This window comes from Porites lutea, chromosome 4 (genome assembly GCF_958299795.1).
Source record: "Porites lutea chromosome 4, jaPorLute2.1, whole genome shotgun sequence".
Lineage (NCBI taxonomy): Eukaryota > Metazoa > Cnidaria > Anthozoa > Scleractinia > Poritidae > Porites > Porites lutea.
This window is the reverse complement of record NC_133204.1, coordinates 29,686,312-29,708,182: the sequence shown is the minus strand read 5'-3', so window position 1 is coordinate 29,708,182 and position 21,871 is coordinate 29,686,312. Positions and strand designations below refer to the sequence as shown.

Sequence of the window (21,871 nt, the reverse complement as noted above, 5' to 3'; positions counted from 1 at the left end):
TTTTCGGCTTTCGCTTTCGCTCTTGCCTCATCTCTCGCCTTTTTTCTCTGTTCTCTTTCGAGTTTCCTTTTTTCCTGCGAGTGGAACAAGAGTGGAATAATTAAACTGGTGCTCTTAGAGAGCAGCAATTTACTCCCTAAAAGTAAAAAAAATGTTGATGCTTAACCCTTTAAGCCCCAGTATCCACATGTAAATTCTCCAAACTGATCTCCATACATTTCCTTTTAAGAATTAGTTGAGAGAATTTAATAAAACATCAAGGCATTCTCTCTAGCGCCCACCTCGACTAAGCGCCCATCCTAAAAGCAGAAAAAGTTAATAGGCGCCCAACCTCGAATAAGCGCCCACCTCCTCCCCCTCACACTCAAATAAGAGATAATAAGAGACCCTCTCGAAGACGGAGGTGTTTTTTTTTTTCTTTCCAGAGTATTTTACAGACACCTTGCTTTGTTACATCTTCGCGTTTTGTTGTTACCATTTATTGCTTTGTTGCAAAATAAACAAACTACACTTGATGAAAATGGTGAAAATTTAATAAGCGCCCACCTCGAATTAGCGCCCACTCTCAAGGTCCAAAACTTTAATAAGCGCCCAGGGCGGTTAATCGAATAAATACGGTATTTGTTTGACACAAAGCTGTGGTTTTGTCATTCACGAGTAATTTCTCAAGTTGCATAGCGAATAATTTCGCGCATTTGGAATTAAAGAAATGAACTAGCCTGCCATGACACAACCCCTTATAACGTTTCATGTAAAGTATGTAAAGTACCAATAATTGAACGAAAATGAGTATGATCTAAAGGCCTTGGTGGAAAACACCCTATAAAGTCTGCACAATTCTTCATATCATACGAACGCCAAATCCAAAAATTGGTCAGTATTGTCAATTGTTAAATTATTCATTCAAAATATTTCCAAGGTTAAAACATGCTTACCTCTACGTTACGTCCCTGTCTTCAAAACATTTGATTCTTAACCGGTAATTCCAGCGTATCATCCATCGAGTGTTGGCATTTTTGTCTATTCTTGCCGTTTATAAGGCAGCAGTTCGGTTGTCTCGTCTTTGCATAATGTGTGAGATCTCCCGCCATTTTCTCCCGCTCTCGCTACCAAAAATAGCTGAGCAACCGCGCCGTACGCCCCTTCTTCTTTCGATATCAATGCGATTGACGTAAGTATAATGATATCGGTAGTCATTTAGAGTTTCAAATTTTGTACATGAAGAATTAGCCGCAGAACTTTATGCCGATCGAAACCGAAGAAGTAGTTGGAATTAATAACAAAAACTTGTCCGCCGAGCCTTGATGAAACGGCTGTCGTCCGACGTTTTCGAGGAGTCCATGGGCAGAAAAATTTATAACTAACTTCACTGTAACTTCCGCGTCGTTTTGAATGGAATTTGGCCAATACCGTTTATTTGTCATTAATTAGTGTAAACCGCCCTTGGGGTTTGAATTTTTAAAGTGTCATTTCAGATAAATGACACACCTTAAAATTCTCATAATCCGTAAAAGTGATAACACCTATCCGCTAAAATATTAACATAAGATCTGGGATTTTAACTGCCAAGATAAGAACAACAAACCATATTTAGTTTTTGATTCCTCAAGTATCCCATTAGTTTCTTTCTTGGTCCCATAGGAATTCCCATTTCCTTCATATCTTCTTCGCCACACAGTAGCTAACAGAAACAAAAACAACGAAATTTAAAACGTGTCTGCAATACGATGTAAAGGTATCCCATAAATAAATAAGAGATAAACAGTCCTATCAATTTATAGAGAGCTCAAGCAACAAGAGGGCAGACACAAGAGTGATGGAAAACCGTTTGGGCGTGACAAACGTGACAAGGCTATTACTTGCGGGTTTTGTCGCGATCCTCAACTAACATTACTGTGTTCTGGTCTTTTACAAAAAGATATGTTTAAATGACAGGTGAAGTTTGTCACGCTTATAACACAAGCTTTTGCCGTCTTTCCTCTGCATTCCTATTGAGAAAGTTCACCAGTACATCAAACACGACAACCTAGCCTGGGGGATACTCACTCTTACTGCCTATATGAGAGGCCCTGCCCGAAAGGGGTACCAGGTATACATGTATGCGGAAAGCCGGGAAAGGGTGGGAAAATCTGTCATTTCGGTCTGTAAAAAGGCCCAAAAGGCTAACAGACGCATTTCACGGCTGTGAAAAAAAATCGAAAATACGTTCTGGTTTTGTGATTTCGACATATTTTAAAAACAGTCAATTTATGGCAGTTAAAAGGGATGCAAAGCTCTAAACTAGGCACATGTAAAAGGGGTACCACTTGTCAATAGGCAAAAAACAAAAAGGGTACCCCTCCTGTCAAAAATAGACAAGTATATAAAAGGGTGAGGGATTGGACCTTTGTAATTTAGTAATTTAAGTAATTTAGTAATTTAGATGCGACATCCAAATCGCCGTCAATTACTCACGTCTATTGTCTTCTTAACCTGCAGTCAGGCGGTCCTTCCTCCCTTCTGTTTGGGAGAAGAGGGGAAAAGTTCTTTTTCCCGGAAAAAAAAGAAAACGACTGATCGCAGGTTATTGCCCTCTCTCCATGAATGAAAAGTACGTATCAAAAGTTTGAAAAGTGCGTATCAAATTTATTTGGGAACTCCTCAGTACGAGAGCGGTGCGAGAAACCCCTAAACAAATTTTACCATAAGTGACAAACTTACAAAAGTCTCCATGTCCATTTCTTCTGATTCAAACAAGTCAACGTACTCAGGAAGACCAAGCTGTGTTAGCGCGTCTGAAAGGGCTGGGTACGACTCATCATCATCATCTTCATCGGAATTATTTTCTAACTCTTTTGGAATGTCACTTTTACCAGGGTTATCCTTGGGTGACGATATTTCACTAAAAAGAAAAGGTAAAAATCTTAATAAATCCCTACCATGTTCATCTTTAAATAGGCCACTTTCGATGGGGAGCTAACTAGAGAATCTAACGGTTTATTTAGCTACCCAGCTCGCACTTTTTATTTCTCTTATATTACAAAGTTATAACCTAGCATAAATTTCAGTTATGTACAGTTAGTATAGGTAATAACATGATTTGTAGTGATATTTGGCATAAATACCACGAGTGATATTTCTTTCGAAACTGTTCTACGTAATTTCACGAACCATTAGGTGAGTGAAATTTGAGACAATTTTTAAATATATCACGAGTGGTATTTATGCCAAATATCACGTACAAATCATGCTATTATTTGTTTATACTACTTCTCGCAAAAGGCTTGTAATTTTCACATGTAGGTATTTCAAATTAAACTGAAATACCACTGCTCAAAGCCAATCAAATTGCAGAAACTTGTCATGTTGTAGTATAAAAAAATGTAATTTCACAATGAGCTAAATAAAAAACTACTATTACTATTACTAAATTAAAACTCAGCATGATAGCGCGTCTTGGCATGAATAGAAAATGCACTTCTCCACTGGAATCTAATCGTGTCCAATGGATCACCTCCACTTTGTAGGACTTTTCACCACTAGACCTCTGATTTGGTAAAGCAAAGGAATACGACTGGAGTCTAGTTGACAGTATTGGACAACCCTCTGTCTTTAATAACACAAACAAGGAAAGTGAATAAACATATTTATTATATAAACTCCAATTAAATAACAGGTGAGCTTTCACGCGAAAACTTGATATTTTCACTAGTGAAAATAACATGTTATCTTCACACGTGAAAATATCACCGTTGCTATGGCTACATAATAAATCGCGCCTTTCACACCCAAAAACTATTAAAGTGAAATGGTTTGGTATTTCATTGGTGTTTATATAATAAATAGAACATCACATGGCCGCTTGGAGATACGAAATTTCTCTTCTCTTGTTGAAAAAATATTTCACTTGTTCGCTGTGCTCACTCGTGAAATGTTTTTAAACACTCGAAGAGAAATTTCGTATCTCCGCGCGGCCATGTAATATCCTTTATTTAATCATTTTTGTTTTTTGTTTTCTCCAGAGCTAGGACTCGCCCGACTCGCCATCATACTGAATTAAAGTGGTCTATTAGTAGGTATATACGACTGAATAATCTAAGCCATTAACTAGGTAAATAGTAAGCTGCAACTTTCATCCACTTCATTTAGAAGATTGGATTTATAAAGGACCATTATCAGCAAACAAAAAAACCGGCAGCAATGAAGTAACCCCTTGATTCCAAGGTCACGTCATAGCAAGATTATTTGTCACCGTAGTGGACTAAATGCTATGGTGTTACCATTCAAATGAAACCTCTTCAGCAGTACTATCACATGGTACTATTTATTTACTATGTAGTTCTAACGTTTGAGTCTGTGGATGAAATCCTATGGTGTTACCATTCAAATGAAACCTCTTTAGCAGTACTATCACATGGTACTATTTATTTACTATGTAGTTCTAACGCTTGAGTCTGTGGATGAAATCCTATGGTGTTACCATTCAAATGAAACCTCTTCAGCAGTACTATCACATGGTACTATTTATTTACTATGTAGTTCTAACGCTTGAGTCTGTGGATGAAATCCTATGGTGTTACCATTCAAATGAAACCTCTTTAGCAGTACTATCACATGGTGCTATTTATTTACTATGTAGTTCTAATTTGTTAGTCTGTGGACGAAATCCTATGGTGTTACCATTCAAATGAAACCTCTTCAGCAGTACTATCACATAGTACTATTTATTTAGTATGTAGTTCTAACCGTTAGACGCTAACGGTTAGAGTCTGTCGACGAAACCAATTTTATAAGCCATACTACTCCGGTTATGACTCAGATGGTTTATTTTCAAGGGGTCGTTAGCACTCTAGCACCCTACGAAAAGAGCTTCCTTTCGTCTTCTTGAGTGAGGAGGAGAAAGGGAGCCTCTGCCTGAATCACGTCAAACCTTTGAAGTCGCCGCAGCCCAAACTTCTTGACTAGTCAGTCTTGCTCTCTCTCGTCAACCTGGCTTTTCGAGTGCAAGCATCCGTTTGTTGATAAACCGATGGTCATAACCGAGCCCGCTGTACGAGCACACGGTTATTAGGCCTGGGTTCGAAACTATCTCCTAGCAACATACCGTGCGTGCTCAACAAAGGTCTAACGCAGTTTAACGCGATTTATGCAGAGTCTTTCTCGAGTACGACAAAAACGAGCGAACCAAAGAAAGGCTCCGCTGGCAGGTGGGCACTCTTGCAACTCCAGTATCTACTGTAACTCCTTGACTCTAGAGGCAAACCAGCATTTTGTGATCGTGTGAATGTCAGAATTGTTTAACTAGAATTATTGAGCAGGTATAGTACCAAGAGATAAATAAAAGGCGAGAGGAAGAGAGCATACCTTGCTTGTTCTACTACATTATTCTTAGTTGCAGGGCTTCCATCTCGCTGGTCCTTCTAAAGTAAAAAAAAAAAAGAAACAAATGAAACAAAAAGCTTTAAGGAAACGCCTAAGACATGTTACAGAGCCATAGGGAAAGTTCATTTAATATGACAAGGGGGGGGGGGGATGAAGATATTGAAACTCGAAGCTTGAAATTTTAGCAGCCCCCCTCGCTAGCGGTTCAATTTTTTAGGAGCCCCCTCCTTGGTAGTCGAAAAAATTTCAGAGCCCCCCCCCCCCCCCCACCCCTCCTCCTTCAATTCCTTTGCTCCCCTGAAAAAAGATCGCTAGACTGTATTAAATATATTTACCATTATTGTCTTCAATGGTTTATACTATGACAAACTTGAGATACAGTTGTGATACAATTTTCTAAAGCATTTTTGGGATGAACAAGAGTGTAATAATTACTGAGACTACATTTGTTATATCTGTAAACCACGTGATATAGCTGAGTTGCACAGGTCATTAAATTGTTGAGTTGAAAACCATCCGATCTGTATGATGATGTCATGTGTTGGTTTTGAAGTATACAAATTTTCGGAGCCCCCCCTCCTAGCGCAACAATTTTTTCAGAGCCCCCCCTTCGGGTGTCTAAAAATTTTCGGAGCCCCCCCTCAATATCTTCATCCCCCCCCCTTGTCATATTAAATGAACTTTCCCATAGAACAAGGAATGTGGTACTAAGTAACTTAAAGAGGATGTGTCACGGGGTTACTGGTAATTTTGCCCAAGAGTCATTTCGCCCCGGTTACCTAGCTGCCTTTTCTAGAACGAGCAATATTAAATTTGAAGCGCGCTTGTTTTGGTTTATGGCGTAAAGAACGAGAAATATTACATTTGAAGCGCGCCTGTTTTACTTTCTGGCTTATAGAACGAGGAATATTACATTTGAAGCACGCTAAAAGGCTCGATAATGGGGGGCTAAGTAACCAGGGTGAAATGAACGGCTACCTGTCATGGCTGTCTAGTTCATTTCATTAATAATGCCAATGACACGCACTTACTCGCCATGAAAATTGAGAAATTACTCGTGAAAGAAAAAGTCACAGCTCCTCGTCAAACAAATACGTCTCTCAAGCATTATTTCAAACGTTACAAACAAGTTTTGACAACCTGTTAGGCAAACAAGTTTTCAAAAACCACAGTCTCAATCCTTCAGGTTTGTCCATCTGTGCCTCCTTCTTTATTTGCTGTGTTAATCACACCTTCTTTTAACGCTTTGAATGGTTATCTTTATCTCTCACCCAATTTGGTGACAGTACCCACTTTAATTTGCTAAATGCTGTGACACAGCTCCTTTAATAATTAAGTCGGATTTTTGGCCGGCTCGTAGGCTAGGTTCGTCTTGAAATTTTAAGGTGTTGCAGCGAATCAACCTTATATTAAAGATAGTTTCAGAAATTATTACATCTAGCCGGATTATTGAAAACGTTACCGCGAAAACGACCTTTTGTGTCCAACAGTTTATTTACGGCCAAAAATCTCCAAAGTAGCTATTATAAAACTAAGTGTGAAGCCATTGCTTTTTTTTTCTCTTCTCCTCCTTTCCCTCTCCTTGCTCCTTCTTTGTCTCCTTTCCTTTACCTTCGTTAGTGTGATTTTGGAACTTATAGGGCCCAAGAAACCTGACTTTTGAGGCCTTTTCACTCAAAAGGCGGCAAATTTCGTTTCGTGAAGATTATGTGATGAGGTTTAAAAAGAATTCTGTCGAGCCGTTCCAGAGATATACAGAAAAGCGCTAAAAGTAAAAATTTAGAATAAAGTTGCACTTAGACAGGTGGTGAGAAAACAGGTTAGTTTTCAGGATCGCAAGAAAAAAAATATCCCAAAATTTCCTAGCATTGAAATATGATATTAAGCACCACTCTCGCGTTACTTGAGATTAATTTGAGTCATTTAGAACTTTTTTATTACACAATTTAACACGACTATTGAAAATATAAGGTTTGAAATATATTTACGTTTTATTTGAATTCAAACATACAGAATTTTTTACTTCTCAAGGGGTTATTTGCCAAACACCACCCTTAAGGTTCCTGGTGTCGGATTTTCAGTAGCAGGTCTAGATCGCGCAATATTCGGCTTTTATCAATTTCAAAGTTTTTTGTTTATTGTTGTCATAGTGATGTCGATTTTACTAAAAACTGCATTTTGACAAACTTCAATTCATAGCCAATCACTAGTGAAAATTTTATAGCGATCGGACAAGGATAAAATCAGTTTTAAGGCGATTGAAAAAAAACGGTATGGCCTCGAAAAAACTGTATCGAAACACCTTAACTGGTATATTTTTAAAATTTCCCTAAATTACAAATACCTGATGAAGGAGTATGTCAAAGAGAATGCTTGAACCTGAAAAGCAAAATTATTACACAACTGTTTGATTCTCAGACTGATAAAAGTATAAGGGGCACCCAAGGACCATTTTCTGTAAAATATCTGGTCGAAGAAGCAATTTCTGCCTAGAAGTTTCTATAGGTTCAGGAAGGCTAAAAGTTTCTAGATAATCGTTCCATTCATGTACGACTTTCGAGGCTTATCTAATAAATTCCCTGCTATTTTCTAAGGTTGAATTTTATAGATTTCACTCTTGACGTTTAGCTATTACTCGTACAAAAAGGAAACTTAAAATTTCGGATACGAAAATGTGATGGGGACAATTTCTCATCTTCGTTAAGTTATAAATTACATCTATAATTTTCCGGGAAATAATGCTTAAGCGCTTGTCAATTCAGAAAGGCTCAAGTTGTCCTAGGATGACCGGACAGATACAAATTTTATAGCCCTCCTTAGAATGCATATAGAGATCTAAAAGCTTTGGATAGCCTAAAAATCTAAAAAGCGTTTTTGACGTATTTAAAAGGAAAATGTCGTTCGGTGCCCCTAAAGCATGAGAAAAATGCGATAACTGTATTACCAAAGCTCCAACTCGTTACATGGCAGCATGGAATGCTTTAAAAGAAGGCGTGGGTAGTGTACCAGAATTTTTCTCTGGGAATCTGGGTCAGCCAGCCTTATAATGCAACTTCAAACGGGAGCACTGAAAATGACTGGAAGATTTAATACTACACGGGTGATCAACAAAGCAACCTCAAAACAAAATCTTTCCCTGCAAAATTTCATGTTGGTAATTTTTAGATCAAACATTTGGAAGTTTTTCCTCGGCCAAAAACCAGCGACAAAAAAGTAAATAAAACAAAAACACTTTTAAGGAAATGATGGTATATCTAGATAAAATGGTGTTGAGTTAATAAAACATGAACTGAGTAATAAGAAAGTCAATAACGCGCAACAAGCTTAAATAGTCCAGTTTCGAATTAAAAATTACCGCTGAATACAAACATTAACGACACATTCATACAGGGTTAGCCTCGACGTAATGTAAAATATTCAGAAATTCTGGCAAGTAAGTGTTTGAAATTTGAATATACACAATAGACAGAGTAGTAGTAGTAGTAGTAGTATGAACAGGTCTTTTTCTCGTTGGATTTTGTGAATATATTACTTCAGATGGAGGCTACGGCTGTAAAAAATGTGCCTTCACTTCTTTAACTCAGCGATCATAACGAACTCGAAAATGGACTATTGCAGGCCATTTTTTAACACATTAGGTCATTTCCCAGTTTGCAAAACTCTCACTTCCAAAACGAGGTTAAGTCCAAAACCTTTCTTGTGAAAATGAGGATTGTTCGCATGACAATAAATAAACATTTTCATGGCAATAGCTTCGCACTTGACCTCGCTTTGAAACAAAAACTTTGGGCAGCTCGAAAATGGCCCATTCTGTCGGCCAGTGGATTTCAGAATTTCCCATTGAGCATGAGGTCTAAATGCTCAACAGTGTCAATGGACCAAAATAAAAGAACATTAATACCTTTGCCAGTGATAAGATCAAAAGAGTCGACAAAGAAAGGACAATTAAGGGAATGTCATTTCCTACCTAAGCTATGCCCACATACTGAATATTTGCCATTAAACATGGGATTCCTTATCTTGAAGATTTCCAGCAATCGCTTGATTTCTTCGCCAACTGTGTTAACAATGTTCTGTTCACGGAAAGGGAAAACGTTAAACGAAAGTAATGAAAAGATGAATTGGACATTCTGGAATTTGCGTGAAGAGAGTGTTAGGGCTTTTCTAGCATTATACACATGAAGTAACTGACAGTACAAGAAGCTCGAGCTCATATGACTATCGGCAATCTTGCGTAACCTTCGAAATATGAGGATTTTTATGGGGGAGAAACTACTGCTTCGGTAAGCTACAATGTGAGAGGATTCCAATATCTAATAGGCTGACCTCACTTAAATTGAATGTTTCTTCTTTCCTGAGAGGTTCCCAATTTATTTAGATCCTTTCACATTTGTAGGCAACAGAAACAATCGTTTTCCTCCCATACAAACCCTAATATTTCGAAGGTTTAGCAACAACGCCGATGGTCAGACACTGTATTTCGAGCTTTGGCTACCTGTGCTGACAGGTTGGGATTTGGGAAATTTTTATGATATCATTACATTATGAATTAGTAAGATCCAAAATTTACAAGTACAGAAGAAAAACGGAATTTCTAGTTAATGCCGGAGTATCATCACTTGCACATTGAAAAATAAATTACTGACACAAATCTCCCTCAAATATTGTTCTAAGCCTGTAAGATTTTGAAATGCAACTTTCCCTCGTCAAAAATTATAATAATGAGCACCCCGAAAAAGCCTCTAAGGCCTAGGGCAAACGTCGAACTTTTAGTCATAAGAACCAAACTTAAATGTTAAGGCGCTCTTTTCGGCGGTGTAGACGCATTTTCTCCAATGGTCCTCATCAAAACTTGGTAAAAAAAACCGTTGAAGAAAGGTTCTACTGAGAACTACCCTTACAGCTGTACGTGTGGATAAAACTTACTTGACAATATGTTGGGCTAGTGTAAAATAGTATGTCCAAAAGGGTACTGTTGGTGAACTCTCGAAGACGCCGTATGCTTCCCAAAGAAATGGACTGAAGTCTTCTACAGAGGTAAAGTACAAATAGCAACTTTGACTTCTGATTGAGAAAAGGACTCTTAAATGAATACCGCCTTAAACTAATTTATGCAGTTAATGCAGGGTATTTAATTCATGAGGGCAAATACCTGCCATCTATTACTGCAATGATTATAATTTCTTCGTCTGACAATAAAACCCGTCTCGCTCAATACAGAAACAGTACTCTCGATTTGCAGTATTTTCAATGTAAAAAAGTTTGAATAGAATTTTTTATAATGAGGGTCTTGAACACGCGTGTAGCGGAACACCATGGGTAATGAAATTTGTTTATCCATGCATCCAAGAAATTTTGGTTTCGCCAAAATCGTCCGTCCGTACGTTCGTCCACCCATACGTATGTACGTACGTCTGCCCTTCATGTTAGCGGATGTGAAATATCACACTTACTAGCTTGAAGTCCAAGGTATACAATCTGTGTTTAACTCAGACATCCATGTTAATTGATAGCTTTCAAACCAGTGTATCTGCTGACCAGTATAACATGACTGTATCGCCTGCTCAGGTTTAAAACTCATTCAGGTTACGAGTTTTTTTGTTTTTGTTTTTTCTTCGTCTTCTTCTTTTAGTTCTACGCTCACAAGTTCTGATTCATTGTTTCTAATTGATTGCAAGCTCAAGTCCATTTCAGTTTGTTTCTCATTTATGTCAAAAGTCGAATTACTATAGAAAGACTTTTCTAAAAAATCCCAAGAGAACTTCGCTTTTGACCCTTGCTAAATCTATATCATTTTTGCTAAAACTTAATCTTTCTTTGACTTCACTAAATACATTGCCTGTGCCAAGCTCAAAGATTTGTAGAGCACGTTTTTCGCATCACATCAGGTTTCATAATCTCTGCATTTCTATCTTGGAGCCTGTGACAGGCTACTAAAGTCACTGATTGAAATAGAGCTGAGAAAGTATGAATGCAGTATCAAGGCTTATCACTAGGTTGACTTAACTTACTTATCTACACCTGTTGAGTCATTATGAAGTCTAGAGTGCCACTGTACTGGTAAGAACTCCACCCTGCCGATGGCACGTCCCCTAGATAACTCATCATGGTGGTCAGCCAACATTTGGAGACTCATTCTACGAAAATCATCAACTGGAACAGAATGAAACATTACCAGACAGGCTTAAAAACACTTCATTAGGTGATAACTATGTTGTGTGTACAGCTGCTGTACTAGAAAACTATGATCAACATTTAGAGTTCTCACCAGGTATTCAGCTAAACAGCCTTAACGAAAATGGTTAGTTAACACCATTAGATCTTGTATAATCAATTTTGTGGTGAGTGGCATTTCCTAAGAAAGGATGCCTCATATCTTTGAATAAGGTTTGAGAGAGGAAGCCGGGAGTCAACAGAGGAAACTTAATGATTAAGGCCCTTATTACAATTAAATTATCTTCCATCAAACTTCACCTCACAATAACATTTTGCAAAATTAGATGTGGCTAAATGTAATTTAGGCAAAGTTAACCTCGAAGCAAGGCTGGTCAGCAGTTTTCCCAACAATGCCGGGGGTGACCCCATGCTTTTAGCAGGGGCACCTTGTGACTTGTATAAATTATGCAGTTGCTTTCTTGCGGTTCTTCGCAAAGGGTATTTGCTAAGGCCTTGTTGCTTGCTTGCCATTTTTGTGCCTGGTTTTTTTTCCCAGCCCTTCCTCCCTCTCTCAGCAACTTTCACACTTAATGTTTTTCCAGTCTTGATAATAATGTTGGATACATCTAATTTCTCAAGGCTTTAGTTCTCTAACATTGAGTGACAATCACCTGCCTCAAAATAAAAGATGATACAAATGAAGCACTAAGTTAAGCTAAGTATCAGATACTAACCACATTCAACAATACTCCTAAAGTTCAAGTCTGCAATAGGACCAATCCCATGAACAACAAATATTAGGTGATCAATCTGAGCCGGTTCTCCTAAAAAAAAGAGCATTAGCAACAAAATAATCATTTATTGTACCACAAAACTGTTTAATTGTTTATTGTGTTCTAGTGCAATGCTGTCTCTGAAGGCCAGGTGTTGGGGGCTGGGGATTTCCTCTGGTTTGTATGAGCATGAACCCCAGCTACTCTCATAAAAAAATACTAGGAAAGTAGAACCAAAACAACTTCCCAAAAGTACCAAAACCAAAAAAAGTACATGTATATTAAATTCATTTTTGGACACCACTGCATGTATACTAGAAATTTTGCTGAAAATGCCTTTTGAGGCTACAATATAGTTGAGCTGTTTCATGCTTGTTGTCTGGCTAAAGATTCAAAAACTGACTAAACTACTGTATATAGGTCAAGCAGAAGACTGCCTAAGACTCCCTCACCAATTACCTTTCGCTTTCGTTCCCCCCTACTTCTTTTGCTCTTCTTGGCCCCTGTTATACTTTTGTTTGTTTGTTTTTGGTTGAAAACTTTTAGAATCCTTAGATTGTTTTGAAAAACTGCCTCTCAAGTTTCAACTGTGAGCCCCCAATTGAAATTGAAATACATGGAAATGCTAGGAATATCACCCACCATCATCAATTTCATCTTCGATATCTGCTATTCCACGTCTCACAACCCGTGGCCTTGCCACAGAGTCCTCTCCACTCCAGTTTTCATTCTCATTATTGGGCACAAAATGCACCATAACATTAGCATTATGCATCATAATGTACTCTCCAGCAGATAATTCAACTCTACGTGGCCACTTATTCTCACGAGATGCCAGGAGAAAATCTGCCTGAAAAAGGATCATAACATAGTTTGAAAGAAAGGTACTGTGTGTCAACCATTGCCATAGGCAATTTTTTTTTTCTAGCAACTTGTCATGCAATTTTGATGTGTTGTTGTGAACATTTGCTGGAGGTGTAGCCCAAGGAAAGGGCCCCTGCATTTGCTTCATACAAATTATGCAAAAAATATGAATATTATTATTTTGATTGTTGTAAGAGCTCTGCAAGAATCATTCTGACGAGTACCATGTAGAACTTGATTCGTATGGTACAATGCTTGATGTAACACAAATTTTGCCAGGCATTTTCATTTATGATCAAAGAGTGCTAACTGTTTTAAATTATTAACACAATGTAAGTCCACAATGACGATCAAGCTTCAGTAATGATGTAAGAGGATCTTTAACACAGAATAAAATTGAATAATTAACAATAATTATTACTGGCAAGGTTGAGCAAAATGTAATGATTTGTCAGTGGTGTGCAGATCAATAATTATTACACTAACAACTTACAATATTTTGCAGTACCTGAGTTCTATAATTTGTTTTATCAATTGATCACTGAATTTGTTTTTTAATTAATATCTTTAGGAAGCGAAGCAATCTTCCATTTTCACACACGAGCGATTGCAAGAAGGAGAAAAAGTGGTTTCATTTACGCATGGGTGAAATATTATTTGCAGCCAAACAAAGTTGGACGACATTGGCCATGAGCAGACCATTATTTGTAGGCAGCTATTTGCAGGTCACGTGTTACTCTCTCGGCCAATGAAAAGGAAGAAAAATTAGCATCAAATGATAATTTATAACATTATTATAATAACAATAATGATGATGATAATGATGACAAATGATCTTCTGATAGTGGATGCACAGAGGAGCTCTTTTCTTACTATGTCCCAGATCTAACTGGAATTTAGGCATGAATTTGTTGCTTCAAATAGAGGGAGAGAACGAGGACAACAAACTTCAAGTCCATCCTGGGCTTTAACCACTATTACTACACCACTCTTGCCCCCAAGTACACCAAGAGGAATCATTTCGTTATCAAAATCATGGTAATAGGCCATTTGCACTAAGAGGTCATGTGACATTGTTTTTATGAAAGGAAAAGAGAAGGGAAAGTTATATGATTTTTTTCTTGAAATAACGATAAGTGAGTCATATATGTATCTTTAACAAAATAATTATAGTGATTTGGTTTTTCAAACCTGCACCATTTTCTTAAAATGAGTAAGTTCGTAGCTGGTCATGAGACCAAAATGTGATGTTTAAAATTATGAATTACCTCTTTCTGAACACAAATTTTGCACTTAAACTTCGAGGAAAATGTTGAAAAGATGATGTGGGAACGTTTACAGCACATCTGAGCGTAACTATCAAACGTTTAACAAGATCTAAGCAAAAAGTAGTTTTGGCTGCCATGTTGCAGGGCAAGAGTATGAACTCCAACATGGCGGCCAATACAAAATAATGATCAATACTATTTTGTTGAAAAATCAAAGTGCCATAAAATATCTCCCTTAAATGCGTTTCCTCTCAAATTTCGGGTGTAAAATAAGTCTTATAATTTTATGCTCTGTCAATTTTTGGCATCAGCAAGATTCCAACTCATTGTTGAAAGGAAGCATTGGTCACGTGACATCTTAGTGCAAGTGGCCTATTGATAAATGAAGAATGATGGTAAATTTTAAGCTTGATAAAGAAATGAGAAAAGATGTGATGGTCATGTCACGAGTTCAGGACAAAGAAAAAAACCTAAATCCCCTACAGTAGTTTAACCTGTGGCCCTGCACACAATGGTTGGATGCCCTAACCACTGAGCTACAAAGGATTCGTGACAAGCTAGGCCATAAACAAGGTTCATGTATGACATGCATCCTGTGTACTGCTAGGATCAGCAATGTCGAAAACGCCATTAGTGTGACAAATAACTTACAATGATGGTAAATTTTAAGCAGTGCACGAAGGTCATAGGTTCAATTACTGTCAGGACTCAAAGTTTTTCTTTGTCCCTTGCTCAAGACATTATGATCACAGCTTTTCTCATCATTGTAGTTATTGACAGAACATATCTAGACAAGATGGGAAATAGAAATGGGCAGTGTTTAATCTAGGCCACGTTTTTGCATCAATGATGCGGAATATTCCATTTTGATGCAAACTGAAATTATTGTGGAGTCGAACTGATGCAAAAAAGGTTACCTCATATACAAGTACTTCCAAAAAAAAATTTTAAAGGGATGCTTACTAGCCTGAAATAAGTGTGCCGAATGACTGTCATATCAGACAACATACTTATGAGTAGTTTTTGTGTCAGGCCTTTCAAGCTGTACAGAGAAATACTGGAGTGTACATTTCAAGGTTTTGCATATGTTGCTTTGCTGATCAATTCCCACTTCATTTGTTGAATTTGTTCTTTTCCTTTATTCATTATGAAACAACAACAAAAGCTAATAGTTCATTTTTTACACAAAAGAGTTTGGCAGTTGAACCTGAAAAGCATGAAGATGGGCTGGATAAGGATGGCGGTGAAGCTGGAGAAGTCAGTTCGATGATGTCAGTTGTTCAAAGTTTTAATAATCATAGTTTAACCAGGGCTTCTGATATTTCGCAGAAAAAAAAGCAAAATTTTGCAGGATTTTCAGGGGCAAATTCTTAGAAAAATCGGCCAATTTCACGGGACATTTCGGGGGGAAACTTGGCCAAGAAACAATCAGTAAAAAACAGCCGATTTCGCTGGATTTTTTTTGGCAAATTTCGCTAAAATCGATCAATTTTGCGTAGATATGACCGGTGTTGTTTAACGTTTTTTTAACAGGGATGATCATTTACTCTTTCAACAACAGTTCGCTCGAGAAATGAGCGAAGGCTAAAGCTGTTAACATTATGGTCAGTGCCCAGTTTTTTGCAACGTTCATCTAAAAACGCCTGGTAGTTTTGGGACGTTGTTTAAGTTTCAAGATAAATTTGGACGTTGGGGGTGAATAAAACAGGTCTAATAGCCAAGATGATTAGAATTAAATATGTTTTGCCGACATGTATTTGGAAATATTTTTGGCGGATTTCGCGGTAATTTGCATTTTTTGGAGAATTTCGCGGGATTTCGCAGAAATACCTGAATTTCGCGGGTCTGCGACCGCGCAAAATATCAGAAGCCCTGTTTAACCCAGACCACTTTTGAAATGACTCAATTTAAAATGCCATGTGGGAAAAATGACCCACTTTGACTAATTTCTAGACTGAACACTGAGCTGGTACTGTATACCTTACCTCAAGCCTTGCTGCCATGTCTTCCATGTAAGGAACAAGCTTAGACTCTCCATCTCCTTTACAAAACCAAGTGCACCTTCGCACTACCGACACAGATTCTTCCCAATAAAGGGGGTAGCGCAACCTCTTATCAAGGTTGACATCATACCTTCCACCATCAGTGGCAACAATTCTGTCTCCACTTGCTGAAGAACTTTTCAAAGCCTGCTCTAGGTTCTCAGAGTCTATAAAAGAGAATGGCACCCACACAGAGGCTCCCTTGCAGTAGAACCAGTGTGGTTGCACAGGTTCAAGAACAGGTGCAGGCCCACTTTGCACCTGCTGAGATGAGGGGACATTGTAGTGAGGCAGAGGTTGAGGCGATGTATGTGGTTGAGATGACCCTGTTGATTGTGTAGTACTTGATGTGCTTGGTGTGCTGGGAGAACGACTAGCGACAGGCTGGGGAAGAGTCTGGGGCAAGCTGGTCGCAAGCTGGGGTGAGGTTTGGCGTGAAACAGTGGACCCAACAGACGGGATGTGAGGTGACTTGTTTACAGCAGGCTGAGGAGGGGACTGGGACCAGCTGGCTGCTGTTGGAGGAAGAGACTGGGGAGGAGTAGTTGATGATTTTGATGGACTGTATGTCCCAGATCCCACGGCTGTTAAATTGGAAGTGGGAGTCTGGTATCCCGAAGAAGTGTTCATTACATTTTGAGCTGGTGAAAGGAAGTCATCATGTGCACCAGATGAAGATGAAGACATTGTGAAGAATGGAGAACTCTGATTCCTTTCTTGCAACATCCCTGGGGATTCTTTCTGGTTACGAAAAGGTGTTTGGACCTGCTGTTGTGATGATCCTTGCTGACCAAGAAAGCTCTCTACCTCACCATATTGTTCCAACTCTGCTGTGGCTGAACAGTGAAAGAAAACATTCATGTAATCAACTGTGAAAATACATTGCTGGATTGCTGGCTGTTGACCAGCATTGATTCGCGTGATGAACTACATATGAGCTGAACCAAATGCATAATTTTTAATCATATTTTAAAAAAAGGCTTTTTTCCTTTGGAATTCATTTTGACTGTATATTAATAAAGAGTATCATCTGAATCGATTAGCCAGCCTAAAATTACTTAAATTATTGGTTCAGCCTGGCTTTGAATTTGATTCAGCTCATGTGAAGTGAGGTGTCTGGAACAGACCTAACAGATTCATTGTCTTGTTTTGTGCTCCAAAGAACTTTGCCTTTATTGATAACCAGTCTAGATAATCTAGGAAACTTGGCATGTCCCCTAACCAGCCCCTCAACTTTAATAGGTGATTAACACCCATTTTTATGCAGTGTTCTCGCTAAATTTTTGCTCTGCAGTTAAGGGACCATTCATGGCCGGTAAGGCAAAAAATATGCCCCAGAATACCCCAGAGGTGCACTTTCCTGGGGGCGGGGGGGAGGGGGGAGTGGAGTGAGAGACATGGCCGCACCCTAGAAGGAGCTAAGTTCTTGAAACATCATTCCTTCATTTTAAGACCTCTTTTTCTCAAATCAACGTTTGATCCCAATAATTTTACTCTTTCTTCAATGTTCTCTTTTCAAAATGTGTGACCCATAAAAAGAAAAGCTCTGTATACCTTAGTACTTGATTGGATCGGATCACAACTTGCATATTTCGTTAAACTACTTATTTAATTTTAGTAAACCATCAAGCAGTTGCAGGCAGTAAGAAAACGAATTCTCCAATCTCTGATGCCTAATGAACACCCTGTGTATCATTCCAAAAAATATCCATACCTCCCTCACAGTTGATCAATGGAATTTCTGATGGGGAGGAGAGTGGGGATTAAAAACGGCAGGGACGTCCATGTGAACTTGAATGGATGTTACTAATTTGCAAACAAATATTCAAACTGTTCAACTGGTTTGTCAAATGGTTCAAACTGATTTTTGAAAGTATTTGAACGGACAGTAGTGAAACTGTAAATGGCTATCCCTTTGAAGACATCAAGTTACCTTGCCATGCGTTTGATTCACTTTATTTGCTTTACACAAACTTGAAGAGATCATTTTATAGATATGCCACATCCTCGATTTTTAGCTTAACATTTTTTAAGCAAACAGGCAAGTCCTACCCATGAGCCCTTAGGGAGACCAACTTTGCACTCTAGGCTTATAAAAATATTATTTTAGTTGAAATAACATTAAGCAACCTGCTATATGTACGTTTGAGATATTGCCTTAAAAAAACATCAAAAATGTATCAGCTATAATGTGCGGTTCCAGAAAATATCCATACCCCACCACAGAGGGAATTTCACCTAGGTTTCCCCCACCTCCCTGGATTTTCCATTTTTGTGAGGAACTGATTACCCACCCCCCCCCTACCCCTCCAGAATTTCCACAGTATAAGACAAAGACCCCCCCCCCCCCCAATCCCTCTGGAAAAGTTTATTTTCACAAAAACAGATTATCAAAGTAAAGAACGACGCCGTTTGCGGGTATGCAATGGTTTTCATTTAATTTCAATGAGAGGTCTTGAATTAGAACACAGTAAACTACCTACAAAGCAACCTTTGTTTACCTTGATATGCAAACTTACGATTTTTTTTTTCCAAACGGCGGGAAGCCGTCTCCACGGCCATGATGTTGACACGTCAAACTTTCAACCACAAAATTAAGGGGAAACGAAAAGGAGAATAAAAATTCTAGATTCTGAAATCGTTACAATGTATACCTTCTGCTTCTTGAAGCAAAACTTTCACTGTTGTACAGTTTTTCGATCGACTGACGTGATTCTAAGAAAGGTAGCTAGTCACCAGTGTTTTTTGTACTGGAACTACATAACCACGCCTGTTACGTGTTCATGTCTCTAAGGAGACTGAACAAGTAATGGTGATCAATGGTAGTCTTTACACTAGAGCCTAAATAAGCTAAGAAATATTTGAAGACAAGTAAATTTTAGTTACTTCAAGTAAAATAAAGCTTCACACACAACCGATTCTTTTTTACTTCAGGTTATTTTCCCACACAACAAAATTAAGATTGATTGACATGTCTCGCCTTTCTCAAAGCTCAAGAAACCGCAAAACCGCAAGTCAGCTAAGTCGGTCATAAGGATGGTTTTCAAGTCACTTGAAACTTTCTTGAATCGTTTCAACTTTCTGACTTTAATGAGATGCAATGCAAAGTTACTTGAGATTTTACTTAGGCCTTCACACAAATTTTTGGTTAAGTAAAACTTAGCGGCTATTAAGTCTTACTTAACAGCCTAGTGTAAAGACAACCAATATTACGCCTGCAACAAGTCAAGTTTTTGTCGGCCTAACAGGGGCCTAATTCCTTTGGATTCACATACATAACGCTTTTGGAAGAAAGAAAAGCTGGTTTAGATGAAAAAGCAATCATAAATGATATGGTTAAACTTATGTCTTCAAAAATGATCTACCAGATCAGTAAGTAGCAATTTTTGTACTGAGTTCGAAATTAACCCATTGGAAAGTGATTTTTATCATCCAACCTGCGTCGACTCTGGAATTTTCTGGGCTTCTGACACCCCCCCCCCCCCCCCCGACCTCCTCAGAATTTCCAATTCCCTCCATGGTGGGGTATGGATATTTTCTGGAACCACACAATAAAAGGTGTTTCTTATGACGTGAGCAGTGATTTTTAAGTGGTAAACAGTGGAAAATTTCTCAATACTACAAATTTAGGCCACTAAAAGAAAATAGGAAATTCCAGAGGGGTGGGGGGGGGGGGTATATAAGACTCCTCTGGAATGAAATTCCAAGGGGGTGGGTGCAGGTGATGTCACAGTGGCTATGCTGTCACGCATATTTTGGGAATAAAATTTGCATTGTTTTGATCTCCAACATGGCTGCTTTCTCACATGGTTGCAAACCAAGAATAGGGGCAAAGGGGGAATCGCTTAGGGATATGGACTGGAATTAGTATAGTTTAAAGGATTAGGCCATATGCTATCCTCCTCGCCCGTATATCGTAACACCCCCACCCCCCTTCTCCTCAAGCGCTCCTGTACGTCAGGTAACGTTTAGCAACTCTTCTGCCCTTGAAATAAGATAACACTTGTCAAACCTCTCAACCACTCACACCAAAATCACGTAATCATACCAGCTGAATGCAAAGACAATCTTTGACTACACCGTATATGACTAAAGAGGAGCGTCACGTGAGGCATTACTAAGCTTTATGGGTGAAAACACTGGTGAAAGTTGGTTCATACCTCTACTCGAGGACGTGGTTGCAGTGGGTTGTATTATCGAGGAAATTGGTGGAGTTTGGGATGCTGGCACGAGAGTTGGTCCAAAATTTAAATTTCCTCCAAAATCTGCCAAAGAAATTCCATGTAAAGGAGCAGGTTTTTGACCTGAATCAAAGTTCTGTGCCTTCTGTCTGTCCGCCATCTTGGAAAATGGACACGTCAGAAAAATGCGGTGAGATCGCGGGCTCATAGCGCAACCCACGACCACGGGACACAGACACGGACGAACTTTGGATGCTCATTGAGTCATGTCCTGTTTCGTTCGTGTGCAGACCCCAGGGCGGACCCTAAGTAAGATCCAGGGGCTGTTTCTTGGTCCATACAAATCCTTATATTTTGACATAAATCTCAAGAGCCTGGACTCTAGCCTTTGCGCTTGCATAAAAGCTCGAAACTCCGGCTCTTGATATGTGTAGAAAAATGGGGCCCAGCGTCAGTTTCAAAGTGACCGAAGTCGCAGGTTACCAGATAACTTCGGGGGTGTCACACTATCAAGTAATGTAGCATGTTCCAGCTAAATTGCAGTAATTTGCGGATATTTAAAATCGTATATCAAATTAAAGCTTGTAAATAAACCAAAAAAATGCTTGAAAAAATGCACTGTCGAATTTTTAACGAGTTTTTTTAATGCGAAGGTGCGAATCACCTTCGAGGGCTAAACTGACAGCAATGTTTTTCATAGAGAGAGGATGATATAATTAGCGATGTAACCGACTGGGTAACGGGTAGTTTTCTTTTATTTCAGGTCTAGTAAATAGCTTTATAAGTTTTTCTTTTACTTGGCAAATAAATGAGAAATTTAATACTTATTTATGATTTTTATTTAGGCTGACTCTGACCACTCTGCATGAAGCGCTCCATGACTCAGCAGGACTAAGCTAAGACAATGGTCGAAGTGTTCTCAGTCCATTTTCTGTTATTGTCAAATGCGGATCGAAAAATTTTTAAAGAAATTTCTTTCGTTGCTAGTTGATACTCTTCTGTCATGTCGTTGTTCCTTGAGACTCCCTATCGTCCCTTTCGTCCTTCACTTTGTGCGCTTTTTTGCACTTGTCCACTGACAACAAACAAAACAAATAAAGAAGTTTCGTTGAGTCCGGCTAACTAAAAGAAAAACATTCCTGATTATTCATCCACCGACCATGGAAATTCCCGCGAAATTGGCGAAAAACACCATAGGGCTGTCAATCAAAAGAGTAACTTTTACT

The 21,871-nt window shown here is 38.6% G+C and overlaps 1 protein-coding gene across 1 annotated transcript in view; it reads right to left on the bottom strand.

The window, feature by feature from the left end:
- LOC140933249 (triacylglycerol hydrolase DDHD2-like) overlaps positions 1–20,818 on the bottom strand; it is a 32,007-nt gene extending 11,189 nt beyond the window's left edge. Inside the window, exons 1-12 of the mRNA XM_073382769.1 lie at positions 20,625–20,818; positions 16,408–17,300; positions 12,933–13,140; positions 12,252–12,341; positions 11,373–11,514; positions 10,288–10,390; positions 9,329–9,434; positions 7,706–7,740; positions 5,344–5,399; positions 2,701–2,881; positions 1,586–1,681; positions 1–74 (exon numbers count right to left, since the gene is read on the bottom strand). The exon at positions 1–74 is cut by the window's left edge and continues 222 nt beyond it. Coding sequence (XP_073238870.1) covers positions 1–74; positions 1,586–1,681; positions 2,701–2,881; positions 5,344–5,399; positions 7,706–7,740; positions 9,329–9,434; positions 10,288–10,390; positions 11,373–11,514; positions 12,252–12,341; positions 12,933–13,140; positions 16,408–17,300; positions 20,625–20,805 — 2,165 coding nt within the window. The 5' untranslated portion in view covers positions 20,806–20,818. The remainder of the gene's footprint in view (positions 75–1,585; positions 1,682–2,700; positions 2,882–5,343; positions 5,400–7,705; positions 7,741–9,328; positions 9,435–10,287; positions 10,391–11,372; positions 11,515–12,251; positions 12,342–12,932; positions 13,141–16,407; positions 17,301–20,624) is intronic.
- Between the last annotated feature and the right edge of the window lie 1,053 nt (positions 20,819–21,871).